General features: G+C 41.5%; 1 protein-coding gene across 2 annotated transcripts in view; it reads left to right on the forward strand.

Annotated features, from left to right (window-relative positions):
* The window catches only part of LOC105008684 (neuroendocrine convertase 1), a 281,977-nt gene that overhangs the window by 8,671 nt on the left and 258,166 nt on the right, over positions 1-15,140 (forward strand). For both annotated transcript variants that reach the window (XM_020041372.2, XM_020041373.2), the window contains exon 2: positions 2,175-2,357. In XM_020041372.2, the coding sequence (XP_019896931.2) occupies positions 2,190-2,357 (168 nt within the window). In that variant the 5' untranslated portion in view covers positions 2,175-2,189. The remainder of the gene's footprint in view (positions 1-2,174; positions 2,358-15,140) is intronic.

Genomic DNA, 15,140 nt, shown 5'->3' on the forward strand with positions numbered 1-15,140 from the left:
TAGTTTCAAAACACAGTGGCAGCAAATGAAGAGTGTAGATGGGATTTTTTTTTTAAAAGACAGATAAAGAGCTGGATTTGCATGAACGTGAAAGTCCACAGGAGAGTGCTGTGTTTCTACATTCTCTACATTTGCATTAAGGCCAAAAGATTAAACGTGTGGGAAGAGTCTGTGTCCTAGTGTGTTTTTCCTAGCTCTGGGCTCTTATGCCAGTGAAGGATCAGACTCGGACATCTCACTTTCTGCTGCTACTGGTGGGTGGTATTGGCGCACAAACGGCCACATCTACATTTGAATCTACAGCAATGGTTCACAAGGGAAGTATTATGTTCACTGCTAAATGTATGCTAGATTAAATGTTTCAGCAGAATGTCTTCGGACAAGTATATTCTGGTATTAACTGTGCTACTACGTTGTGATATGACAAGTTGCCGGCAACATTACTCGACACAACGTATTTTCCCATTTCAATTAGATTGGACTGTTTCAGGTCATTTGTTTTAGCAGTAATTTCAACATGGCCTTAGGCAGTACGGTGCACAGACCTTTCGAGAGGCATGTGCTGAAACTGAAAAAATGGGCGGAGTAGATGGACGATGTGTCGGAGTGCATCAGTAATGTGCGTAATGATGGACAACACATGTCCGTCAGTGTGTGTGATGCACATCACGGAGGCAGCCAGGAACATGTCAACTGGAAAGGGCACTGTATAGCGAAGGGGCGTGTGTTCTGCACGGGTTGAGCCTTACCTGTGCATGTGCCTGGCCTTAGGGCATTTTGGAGACTTTGTTGGGTTGCGCAAGAATCATGGTTTAATGTCCTATGTTGCGTTAAATGATGAATGGAATTATGGTTGTACACCATCATACAAATTGGAGGATGTAGCTTAGCATACAAGTTGGATAAAAAATTATGTCTGAGAGTATGTGTAGTAATATACGGGTTGCTTTTTGCTTTAAGATATTTTAAATTGCTGAATAAATTGCTAGCGGAATTGACTTTGCAGGTTAGGATAACTAACGTCAAGGGTTAGGAGAATTAGGTTAAGGTTAGGAAAACACTGGGCTTGAATGCTGTATTTGCATCTGCTTTATTCTAGGTGACTACACAGTGCTCTATACATCCACCCTTCCTGAGCTTCAGATCTTTACTTTCTAACCAAAACATGATATTTTATGGAATGTAGCATAATTAATGGAGGTACAAAAGAGTATCATTAAATTGTAAAAGTATTCGTAATGTGGCCAGGCCATGATTACAGTGCCCTTCACTAATATTGGCACACTAATATTGGCACACTAATATTGGCACACACATATGACCAGAACAGGCTATAATTTTTTTTCTTTGCAGTTTATTTTCATGGTCTCATTCAAAAGAACAAACCTTTAAATGAAGTAAAATGAATGTGAAAAAAGTATTTTTCTCCAAAATGTTTGCCAGTATTATTATTATTAATCTGATGGCGTCCTTAGAAATTCTTATGAGTAAAATCTAACTGAAGTATTTTCCCATTCATATTAAAAAAAAATTTGTTCAACTGAGAATTAATGTTAAGTGGTAAGCCATAACTTCCTGTTTCACTGGAGTGAAAATACGAGGTGACACAGCCAAATTCCCATAGTCATCCATCACTGTGGGAAAGACCTGAGAATACAGTTAGGATATGTGACTATAGATTGTCAAGCTGCACAAATCAGGAAGTGACCATAAGAAAATATAGTTGGTTGAAAATGCCCGTTTACACTATCAGGGCAATAATTAAGCAACTGGAGATGTTAAGAATTGGACTGGAAGAGGATGTGCGTCTATTGATGCTACATACATGGAGGAAATGGTACGAGTTGATCATAGCTGGAGAATTAGAGAAGTTGGGTTTTGGGGTCAAGAAGTATCCAAATCTATGATCAGATTTATTTGATTTACACAATCCCTTGTTATAAAATAATCTGTAAATTAATAATGTAGCAGACGTGTTTAATCTAAAGTGACTTCCAGGACAGGAAAGTGCATACAGTAATGGTTGCCCCCCTCCCTTGAAGCCCACAACGATGGGGTTTTAAGGTCCATGCTTGTAAATACATAAAAAAAAAAACTAAAAAAAATACTAGCCTCCAGTTTCAACTTGGCTAGGAGTTGGTGAACCATATTTCTGGACATCTGTGTGTTTCCAGGGCCGGAAGAACAGGATGCTGATTGTACTGGTGACTGCATGCTGTCTGCTGCAGTGGCCTCTAGTGGCCACAGGGTGGCAGACCGGTACCAAGCCCCATGTCTTCTATGCTGTTGAAATGGATGGAGGCACCCATGTCGCTCAAGCCCTGGCCGAGGAACACGGGCTAGAGTTCATATCACGGGTCAGTGCATATTTAAAACCCGCCTTTATTGCTTCCACCTACCGACTGGCAATTTTCATTCTTCGAAAATCCGTTTACTGAGGGGCTTTTTGTCGGCGCCGGTATGAAAGTGCTGACTTCCATTTTCATTTGAAGATATGTGACTTTCATCAAATTACAGCGGCGTTTCTGAATATTTCATATCTGATCGTCTGCTCCGCTCCCTATACATACATACATACATACAATAGAAACACACAAACACACGCACACACATTACCTCTTATGCCAGTGTTGGAATCCTATATTAGAATTAGTCTAAGAAAAAAAACTTTAAATGTCTTTTAATATTATGAGGTGTTTGGCCTTTTTTTCATCCATCTTCCAGCTGTTTGTCCACCTGCCTTTGTGACCAATTTGTACCATGTCAGCATGGCCTTCTGTGTAGTGTGTAGTCCTATTCAGAGTGATGGTGTTCAGCTGATGTTTGAGATATTGGGGTAGGAGAGTAGGGGTGGTTTGAGTCAATGTAGTACTCTGAATGTCAGTGCTCCATTCAGTGCTGATTGTGTGCAGCTCGTGGCTGTTCGATTTATACAAAGTTCCCAGGTGCCTGGTCTGAGTGGTAGAAGAGTGTTCAAGGTTATTGATAAGTGTTTGGGGTTGTTTTAGTAGCCGGTTTATGATGTATACAGTGTAAATGGTAAATGTAGTGACCTTAGGTGTTAATGAGCGTGGGACCTGTCTGTGCTTCTCTCTGTCCCTGTCTTTTACTCTCTCTTTCTCTAACTGTCTATCTCATTCTCTCCTCTCAATTCCATAAAATAGGCCTTATTGGCCTGGGAAACATTTGTTTAGATTATCTCTCTCTCTTTGTCTCTCTCTCTCTTTCTTTTTGTATGTTCTTAGCCGTTAAGGTCTCAGCCACAGAGGAACGCCAAGCTTCTCAGGTTCCTGTAGCTCTTCCAATCTGCTGACTGGACTTACACCCCCCCCCCCAGTCGCCACAGGCTGACACTAAATGTCATTGACATGAAATCCCCTTTGTTGAGTCAAATCCAATTGAATTGTGTCACCTGGTGGTTTGCTCATTGCATGCTTAAAATATTGTATATCAAGACCGGCACTTCACAATTGACTGTGATATTTCTTTGAAAACACTGAAGTGGAATGAAAACCTTGACAGTGTGGCATGCTTTTGGAACATCAGGATACCCGCTGCTGGCATTCCAGTGGTGATTTTGCACCAATGGAACAGGAATCAAATGTCTGTCGACGCTAGCACTCCAAATAGCGGTGGTCTCTTTGATTTAGTAGCGCGCCTAGGAGAATGTCATCAGGTTTCTGTGTCTTTTCTATTGTGACATCTTTACAAAACTGGAACAGCGGCAGTGTTTTTCACATAATGTATTTATTAAATTATTTTTACTTTCTGGGTGCTCTCTCTGATACTATGTAACAGAGAATGGGGTTGGAGTCAATTCCAAGTCAGTCATACCCGGAAGTAAACATTCTGTTTGAAATTTTACTCATTGCTTTTTAGTAGTATGTTTACAATTAGAATTCTGGTTGACTTCCTGAAATGAAATTGAACTGAACCCAATCCAGGCCGCAGAATATTCAGTATTCTATTTACAGTTTTGTTGGTGACCTGTGGGAACGTTCAATAGGTCATTGTCATTGGCACTTCGCAAATACTGTTTTCATCAGTTTTTTGCCTGAGCCAGTCATTTCCAAAGGGCCTTGAAGATTCCTCCCATATGAAGCAAGGTATTATAACCTTCAGCAAAGCCTTGACTGTGCCATCAGCTGACAGGTAGCTGGGGAGCCCCACGGATAGCATCATCCATCGAGTGGTTAGGTATCATCAGCAGGGATGGACTGACCTCAGCACACTCTCCCAACTCACTCAGGTGGCTCCAGCACCTGCAAAGCGACCTGAGGTCATCTGGTGAGTGAGTGTGCCCAAGCATATTGACTTCATGGTTGGAAGAACAGTGTGGGAAACAAAGGCAGCATGGCTATGCTCAGATGCCTATGAGGAAGATGTCAACAGGAAGTGGAGTTGTTGCAATTGAGACAGGGCTGTGGATACAGTTGGATATGATCAAGTTCCGAATGTAAGTACAACAACAAAGTACAAGCCTCTACTATGTGGTAAAGCTGGGATCCTTCATTTCATCAATAACAAAGTGACCCCTGCACCTGTGTTTAGGTGAAACCCCTAGAAAGTGATGATAGAAAGTCCTGACCATCGGACATAACAGCTGTAACCTGCATAAAATGTAGCCATGTATCAAAATCAATTACATCATAATGCCTTTCCACACAGAATGTGTGAATGTGCATCCTAATGTGTCCGAAATGTAACGGTTCTGTAAAATGATATGGTTCTGTTTGTCATGCAGCGTTGGAATATGTGTTAAAATGATTTGCCTGATCTTGATACAAGGGTGTTTAATGCAGTGTAACATTATGTTTGGTTTGGTAAAACAGCTCACTGTTGCCCATGAAGATGCATAGGTTATTTATCTTGACCCTTGACAACATAGATACAAACATTTTCTGTAAATCTACTAAATCATGTTTGGATACAATAATATCTACTAGATCACATTTGGATACGCATTAACATACTCACCTAAAGGATTATTAGGAACACCTGTTCAGTTTCTCATTAATGCAATTATCTAATCAACCAATAACATGGCAGTTGCTTCAATGCATTTAGGGGTGTGGTCCTGGTCAAGACAATCTCCTGAACTCCAAACTGAATGTCAGAATGGGAAAGAAAGGTGATTTAAGCAATTTTGAGCGTGGCATGGTTGTTGGTGCCAGACGGGCCGGTCTGAGTATTTCACAATCTGCTCAGTTACTGGGATTTTCACGCTCACAATCATTTTTAGGGTTTACAAAGAATGGTGTGAAAAGGGAAAAACGTCCAGTATGCGGCAATCCTGTGGGCGAAAATGCCTTGTTGATGCTAGAGGTCAGAGGAGAATGGGCCGACTGATTCAAGGTGATAGAAGAGCAACTTTGAAATAACTGAAATAACCACTCGTTACAACCGAGGTATGCAGCAAAGCATTTGTGAAGACACAACACGCACAACCTTGAGGCGGATGGGCTACAACAGCAGAAGACCCCACCGGGTACCACTCATCTCCACTGCAAATAGGAAAAAGAGGCTACAATTTGCACAAGCTCACCAAAATTGGACAGTTGAAGACTGGAAGAATGTTGCCTGGTCTGATGAGTCTCGATTTCTGTTGAGACATTCAGATGGTAGAGTCAGAATTTGGCGTAAACAGAATGAGAACATGGATCCATCATGCCTTGTTACCACTGTGCAGGCTGCTGGTGGTGGTGTAATGGTGTGGGGGATGTTTTATTGGCACACTTTAGGCCCCTTAGTGCCAATTGGGCATTGTTTAAATGCCACGGCCTACCTGAGCATTGTTTCTGACCATGTCCATCCCTTTATGACCACCATGTACCCATCCTCTGATGGCGACTTCCAGCAGGATAATGCACCATGTCACAAAGCTCGAATAATTTCAAATTGGTTTCTTGAACATGACAATGAGTTCACTGTACTGAAATGGCCCCCACAGTCACCAGATCTCAACCCAATAGAGCATCTTTGGGATGTGGTGGAACGGGAGCTTCGTGCCCTGGATGTGCATCCCACAAATCTCCATCAACTGCAAGATGCTATCCTATCAATATGGGCCAACATTTCTAAAGAATGCTTTCAGCACCTTGTTGAATCAATGCCACGTAGAATTAAGGCAGTTCTGAAGGCAAAAGGGGGTCAAACACAGTATTAGTATGGTGTTCCTAATAATCCTTTAGGTGAGTGTATGCCTCGTCGAAGAGTAAAAATGGGTCTGATCTTGACACAGGGTCATTTTATGTGGTGGGTAGTTTTTACCATGTTTAAATGCTATGCAGTTTTTTGCATTGTTAAGCCTTTATTTTGGGTTCTGTTGAAGTATGACAGTTGGAAAAAGCTCCAGAGTCATTCATTTGTTATATTCTTTAAGTGTCAATGGATGTATTTAAGTAATTAAAAATTCCAAAGATTAATGTAGAATATCAGGATTCCAGCCTCAATGCCAGAAAATCAGATAAGGTGCAGTGAAAATAGGACACAAAAAAAATACACATCTTAAGTTTTACTCCTCTCAGGAGAGAACAAACATGTGGATAGAATTGTATTACCATAAATTCCCCCATGCATGTGTTTGTGGGCACTGGTAGACAGATTATTGTGGTTATGTGATACAGCTACATTTTCTAAACCCATCTAGCATAGCTGTCCATTGTTTATAGTGTGTGTGTGTGTGTGTGTGTGTGTATCCGTGTGTGTGTGATTGATTGAGTGACAGGGGCAAGCTAAGACAGGTAAGGTAATAGTAGATATTACTGGAGTGAGGTTTCAGAGACATGGAAAACAACAGGATCATTCTCAACCACCACACACACACACACACACACATACACACACACACACAAACTCAATCTTCTCACGGCGCTTGGCAGAAGACTTGTCACGTACAAACACACACACACACACACACACACTAATACACACAATAATACACCCCACTTAATAGCCTCACAAACATTTTATTCACAGAAACAAACTGACTGAAACTACTGCAAGGGCTTCCCCTTTGTGCACATGTATGCATAGTACTTACATCTCTGCAAACGTGTCATATCGCGATGTTTGTTTCACTGAGTGTTGTGTGGTGGTGTGTGTGTATATATATATATATATTATATATGACCATTGTGTCTGGTTGTGTGTGTGCGCGTGTGTATATATATGACCATTGTGTCTGGTTGTGTGTGTGCGCGTGTGTATATATATGACCATTGTGTCTGGTTGTGTGTGTGTGTGTGTGTGTGTGTGTGTGTGTATATATATGACCATTGTGTGTGGTTGTGTGTGTGTGTGTGTGTGTGTGTGTATATATATGACCATTGTGTCTGGTTGTGTGTGTGTGTGTGTGTGTGTGTGTATATATATGACCATTGTGTCTGGTTGTGTGTGTGTGTATATATATGACCATTGTGTCTGGTTGTGTGTGTGTGTGTGTGTGTATATATATGACCATTGTGTCTGGTTGTGTGTGTGTGTGTGTGTGTGTGTGTATATATATGACCATTGTGTCTGGTTGTGTGTGTGTGTGTGTGTGTGTGTATATATATGACCATTGTGTCTGGTTGTGTGTGTGTGTGTGTGTGCGCACGTGTTGTTGTTGTTGTTGTTATTATGAGGCCAGGAAGTCCCTCTTTTCCACCCAGTGGTGAAATGCCTCCCAGAATTTCTCTCTCTCTCGATGTGAAATATCGCTGCTGGATTACCATATCATTACCATATCATTACCATAACATTACCACAGCACTGCCTGTGTTGGTGTCTGTGGACTTGGTTTCAACTCACCAGGAGATTGAGCCTATTTTATACATATTCTTACCTTCCACCTCGTCCCCCTCACACTGTACCAATCACATTCTCGAGGTGTATGTTTTAGTATCCGAGTAAAGCACAGGCAGTTGATATTAAGAACCGGAGTTACTGGGCTAAATGAAATCAGAGCACTCAGAGGTCAGTAATCTCGGCTGTCGCAGACCCTCAGAACTATCAATGAACAGTCGACCTCATTCTTATTTTTTTAAAACAAGAAATTGTTGAGACCACACAGTTTAGACATCAGTTTACAATGGGTTGGCCTGCTGGTGAGACATGAATATAGGCCTACCTGTTTACTGTTGTGCCAAAAAAAATCACCCAATGGAGGTTTAGAATATCCTTTTAGTAATGCACAATATTATGGTAAAGTGCATCAAAATACATCTACTGAAACATCTACTGAGAGGGCGCCAAAGAGACAACGCAGCCACCAGTGGAGAGCATTTTGGTTCACTTCCTCTGATATCCATGCTAATATGTACCCTCCAGGGCCCTGAAAACATGTCCTTTGTTCACTTCCTGTGTCTTTCCCCTTTACATACTAGTACTTTAGAATGACTTTTTGTTACTGGGTAGATGGGAATGAATGAGGTGATAAAATGCTGAGGATGGTTAGGTGACTGTGATAATATAAGGGCAAGATTGAACATTTTGCCCGGACACTAGGGGTTAACACCCCTATGATCCATGCCATGGGATCTATTGACCACAGTCTGGACAGTCCCATTCTCAAGAATGCAAAATTTGTGCAGGGTAATGTCTCCTTCATTGCCCTAAGAGACTAGGTTTTGGTATTTAGATAAGATGGAAGAGTACTCTTTACTAGCCAGCAGAGTCTGGTCTCCCAGGCTGGCAACCAGAACCGGCCCTGCATAGCGGAAGAGACAAGCCAATAACACCACAGATGGACATTCCTTTCATCCTCAGTGCTGCCTATGAATTTATCCAAATCCATCCTTCAGCTTAAAAAAAAAATTACAACAGAAATTAGGTCCACACTTTTGTTACGGTTTCAATTAAGGACTGTAGCTTTAAGTGCGTTTGGTTTGTGTACTCTACATTGTAGTGTTACTGATGAATAACTACCTGCGATAACTGTATCTGTGATACGACAGGCAGTTTTCTCCATTCAAAAACTATGAGGCCCAACTATTTCCACGCGCTCTCCCCTCCATTGCTCATTTTCTCACGTGTCCTCTGCCTTTCTCTGCTCTTTGTGGAGGGCACTTAGGGGCATGGGGAGGAACACCAATGCCTTAATGGCTGGCAGCAAGGCCCCATTCCATTAGTTAAGGGGCTATGGGTCTGCTCTTCTGTTTGTAATGGAGGCAGGTGCTGACCACGGTAGGATAGAGGGCAACACTGTGCCGGCTGCACACTTTAAAAGCGCAACATTTTACATTTCTGACCCGCCCGCCGCCTTCTGCTTTTTATCTCACCCTCTTCCTCCTCTCTTTCACCCTTGCTCTCATTCACATATAAACGCACGCACCTTACTCTCACTCAATCTTGCTCCATGGTTTTCTCACATTTCTCTCTCTATTAAAGCAGTTCTGTTACAAATAGCTTTGTTGTCGTGACATGACAATATGAACATTGCCGAAGCGTACTCTAGAAATAATAGCACATTTACAATATAACATAGTTAAAGTAGTAATAATCAAGATTGTAAACTGGGACTAAATCTCAGAAAGACATTGCCTTTATACTGTAGCTACATACAGCATGTCTCCTTTTCCTTGAATGGCATACTCTATGTATATATCAGTTTTTTGCATAGAAGGCAGCAGCTTGGATCACTGGACCATTCCAGGCCACCTCTCCTGGATCATTCCAGGCCACCTCTCATTTCAATTTGCTCACTCTTCTCACCCACATCTTATTTACTCACTGTTGTCAATCTCAAAGAAAGGGATGAAAAATGGATGTTGTTGATAATACGTAAAGAAGAGGTTCTGAGGAAGATGTAGATACCAGCCTTTCCCTTCCAGGTGGGAAAGCCAGGAAGAGATGGCTTTCCTTTTTTTGCTCTTTATTTAGCTCTCTTTTAAGGCTGAGATGATGTATGGCTGTAAAGGCCACACGTTGGCCGTGTGATGGATTAGAGCACTTTGCACGAAAATTACTGAGAGAACCTCAGCACCCCTGAATCCAGCCTTTAATAAAACTATCTTCAATATTGAAATGGAGAGAGAAGAGGAAAGTGTGGGGGGTGAGAAACACACTAACACATTCACATGCACTTATGCTACATGGAAATACACTTGCTATGACAAACATCCCTATGGAGACATTAGATGCTAGTGAATTGTTTTAGCATAGTTGGAAATAAAATGGTAAGCTGTATAAAATAGTAAGCGGTATGGTACTCAAAACTAAAGACATATGGTTGCATTATTACGTATGATATTTTCGTAATGTTGCAGCGCAATAATATGGTAATAGTAAAAAAGTTATTAGTAGGCAAGATAATTGTGGTGGTCATTTTGTTTTTGCTTGGTCTGTGGATTAGAGCTGTGAATTTTTGTCTTTTCAGATTGGTACATTTCAGATAGCTAACACTCTTCTTACCTTTGCACATAATTATGGGTTTTTCTAACCATTGGCAAATATTAATTAATATTAATGAATAAGCAGTGCTGTATATTAGTATGCAGGAGCGGACTGGGATTTCTAACTCACCGAGCCAGTTCTTTTCATTATGGCCCCCACACTGGCCCATATTTTCATCTTTAGGACACATAGTGATCGTGTTGGGTGGGACTACATGGCCTAGCGGGCCATTCAGTTGTGGTAACCAGTTCATCTGGTATTTGACCGAAATGAGAGATGCCTTTTTGGCACCTGTGTGTGGGCACTATAATATTTGAAAGGATTATAAAATATAATTACTTTCAAGTTCCACAATAGTCCAAGTCTTCCCTTGTTATCACATTACTTATGTGCTGCGACGATACTGTGATTATCCTGCGATTCAATGTTCCAAACATTGTGTACTATCTGTCTGCGGCAGAGAGACAATAGAGAACCAAGAGAAAACAGTCAGTCAATCAGATCAGTCACGGAAATAAAAGTTCAGAAAACAAATTGATTCACAGTTTTAAGAGTATTCAGAAAATTTGTGCTAATGTCCGTATTGTTATGTGATTCAAAGATTATCCCAAAATGTATTTTCCCTTTCCATATTTTCCCTTCTAATTGCTAAATTTCTTCCCCGATCAATAATCAATAGCTACACACTTGCAATTTCTCTAATAACCCTGAAGACAACAAGACATCACTTCTCACACAAATGACTCCAACCAAACAAGGCACCATCATAACCTTCCATCTCTTTCTCCCTGTCTTTATTCCACACACCCACACCTACACACATGCTTGGTCATAACAGTTTGTTATAGCTTCCACAGGCCTAAACCCCACGCAGGGCAGTTAGCAAACACGCCAGCTGGCTCTCTCTCCATAGGGTGGGCCGCCACACGTGGCTCTCCCACACTCTCTCAGCGACTCTTGATGTCTCTGTTTGTTTTTGTTTCCCCACCACGTCGTCCCCTCCCTCCCCCTGGCTGTCGGAGTCTGTCAGCGGGAGCGGCTCATGTGGCTTGTTTGATAGATGTGTCATAGAGCTGTTCAAACCCATAGTATGGCAGTCTTAGGAATGCGTCCTGAATAGCCCCCTGTTTTCTCTGAATAGGGCACTTGTTATGGCCAGCAGCCAGACTTAAGGTCCAAAGCTGTGCATTGGGGTGGTATTTGAGAAAAAGCCGTGCATCAATGTTTACTACTAACACCATCAATACAAAGGATGTGCATGTAGTTGTACGTTGTGCGGCCATAACAGAGCTGTCAATATGTATTCTTGTTTTTAGGCTTTGCTTTTGCTTTTGGAGTTTGTTGTCTGTCAACATGATAGCTAATGAGATGTGAATTCAAGTCAAGTCTGAATTATTTGAAATAAATGAATTTGAAACCGAAGTTTGGAATATGGCTCCACAAACTGCATGGTAGTCCAGACCTCGACAGTGGATGACCAAACATGGCTTACCATAATAAACACAAAATAATAATTAAGATCAGGATACTGCTCCTGGTGCCAGGCATAGATGTGTCTGTTGTAGACTTCACCGGAAGACTACATAGGCTACACTGCAATATTTAAAACGGCATGCACAGATTTTGTTGAAAGATAAAACAAAGTTTAACCTATGGCAAAGGACATTGTGCTGACCAAAACATTGCCACCTCATCAGTGAAAAATAGATGAAGGTGAGGTGTTGAAGCAAATCTGCCTGCCACTGGAACATGATAACTTGTCTTCATTGATGATGAACCAGTTTTTCTGAGGTATACAGAAACAAGGGAGATTTTCAGGGTCATAACATATAGAATGTTACATGCCAATCTCCATATTTGAATCCAATTGAATGTGATTAATTTGAAGAACATGACATTTAAGGAACCCACCTTGTTTGCAAATCCTAACCTCTGTATTATGGAGCCTAATGAAGAAAACATTATTCTCTTTCCCAATACTTACAGTGGATATAAAAAGTCGAAACAACCATGTTAAAATACCAGGTTCCCCAGTAGTAGTTAATGTAGGGTATAATGTGTCAGAATCATTTATGGCCCTTCCATATTGAGGTGACAGGTGGGCGGGACATCCGGTTTGTAGGGTGGGACTTCCTGTATGACGTATGTTAGGGTGGGACTTCCTGTATGACGTGTGTACGGGCGGGACTTCAGGAGTGACGTATGCATGTCCCGTGACTTTGTGATTTATGATTACATTGATGTGTCCGTGTTTGATGTTTTACAACGTCTGATGAGCTAAACAGACTAGTGTTATAACAGGTGGATATGTTTGATGATTAACAAATGGCCCTCAGGGTTTCGGAATGTTAAGTTCTCAGGCAATAAATAAGTGTTGTGTCAGCGGTAAGTTGTTTGATGTTCAACAAATGGTGTTCGTCAGATCTAAAACCCCCGGTGTTTAATCTTCTGACAAGTAGTGCAACAGATGGCCTACAACCGGTGGTTTTTAACCTTTCATGTTTTATGGGTTGATTGGCGTGGTCGCGTATTTAAATCATGCAGACATCAGTGATGGTCATTCAGTCTTGCCTGAGCAAACTTACCTACACAATACAAAACATGGAGGATTGTGCTGCGATCAATGTTTTGGGTGAAACACCGGTGAAAGCTAACATCTGAAACACTGCTCAGCGATTTGGTAAGAAATTACAAATGGACCGCAGAGATGCAATCAACATGCCAGCCCAGAAGAAACCCGATGCAGAGTTTAACCCGAATCCATCAACTACACCAGGATATGTTGGCACAGGAATGGGGATTGGATGATGGTCGGATCGGTGGATACATTTTCAATCCAGAGCTACCGGAGGTGGCATTTTATGAATGACCTGAAGGCCATGTGTTTAAGGCCGGTGTGACTGATCAAATGGTTTTTAATGCCGGCTTATGGGGAACCTTTCGAAAAGTGTTTTATTTGGGGCCGAAACAAGGCCCACATAATACAGAAGATGTACTATTTAAAGTTGTCGAGAGGTTGAAAGAGTATGACTCTGTTAGATTGGAACTATTTCTGGAAAATGTCAGCGGGGTTGATTGTGACTGCAGACAGTTTGACTGACGTAAGACCCTGAAGCCCCGCCTTACGTTAACACCAACCTCAACACAGCATAAAAACAGACAGACCACCTGTGACTATCAAGCAGTCGGATGAATTTACGAATAAAGAATACAACCAAGCGGTGATTGAAGAACCCAAGGCCGAGGACTGGCTGTGTGACACCTGGGATGACGCTGAAGCCTTCTACGGAAACCCTGACCCCGACAGCTCGATTCCACCGGCATACCCAGCAAGAAACTACCACTGGATTGACTGGATTGGTGATCAGCTAGGTCCTCTTAATCTGTCATACATTTCAAATGCTAACAAGAGTTATCACAAAATGGACAAACACCTTGTACCAAAAGTTTTAAAGATCCTCAAAGCAACAATGGGTATGATTCTGGAAAACGTTTTTGGGGTTATTCTACACAAAGCATGCATCAGATGTGAAGTGGACCACCCGAGCCAGACAAGACATTCTTGTCTCGAACCACCTGATAATTTTTTTTAGACCCATTATGATGACATTTTGGAGACAGTTTTAACACCACGACTGAAACGTGTTGGTCAAGGCTTTGAACACATCGGGTTTTCACGCACCGATGACTGTTGTTCACGAGGCCGCTGAGAACTTTCTGCATGAGCTCAAGTTGGAGCTGAACATCACACAGAGACTGAGTGAGAACAGGGATGAATACATGGACAAAATTAATGAGGATGCTATATGCGACGCAGCAGCGTCATGGTGCGACGAAAGCAAAGAGTCTGTTGTCTAAGGCCAGGGTAAGTTCTCATGTTAACATGTATATAAACAAAGACTATGAGAAATCTGAATGTTTGTGTAACTTTTCTGAATATCTTGGTTGTGTAATTTCGAAAACTCAAATAAAACAATGTTAAACATGTATTAAATCTCATTATTGCTAGAACGCTCTACAATGTCTGAACAGGTTATGAAAAGTATTTACTATGACCCGGCAAACCCTGGTGCTTATGTGGGTAGAGATGGTTTGAAAAGAGCATACTTGGAAAAAACCGGGGAGATCCTCAAAAATGGCGAGGCCGATGACTGGCTGCTCGCACAGGATGCATACACGCTACACAGGCCTGTAGCTATACATTTTAAAAGAAAGAGTTATTGATAGAGTTCATGATATAAATTCACAATTTCAGCTGGATTTGGTTGACATGAGTTCTTACAGTGTGGAAAACGATAACATGAAATTTATGTTAACATGCATAGATGTATTAAGCAAATACACATGGATTTGCGTGCTGAGAAATAAAAGCGCTATAGAGGTAAAGCGAGCATTTGAAGACATTGAAAGAAGGAAGAACACCGCAAAAAGTCCAAACGGACAAGGGGAAGGAGTTTTTTAATTCCCATTTTGAAATGTTGTACAACATAAAACATTTTGCTACAGGAAATGTCATAGCGAGTATCGTTGAGAGATTTAATTAAAACAATTAAATCATGAATGTGGAGGTATCTCACAGCTGCCAACACTCATCGCTATGTTGAGGTTATTCAAGATTTAGTTCACAGATACACTCGTGAAGGTAACAAATGACCTTCTAATGGCCTCAGACAAAGGTTCTGCATCTGTCCTGTTGCGTCTTGATCTTAGTGCTGCTTTTGACACTATTGATCACTCCCTTCTCTTAGAGAGACTGGAAACCCATA

This window comes from Esox lucius, chromosome 20, assembly GCF_011004845.1.
Source record: "Esox lucius isolate fEsoLuc1 chromosome 20, fEsoLuc1.pri, whole genome shotgun sequence".
Classification (NCBI taxonomy): Eukaryota; Metazoa; Chordata; class Actinopteri; order Esociformes; family Esocidae; genus Esox; species Esox lucius.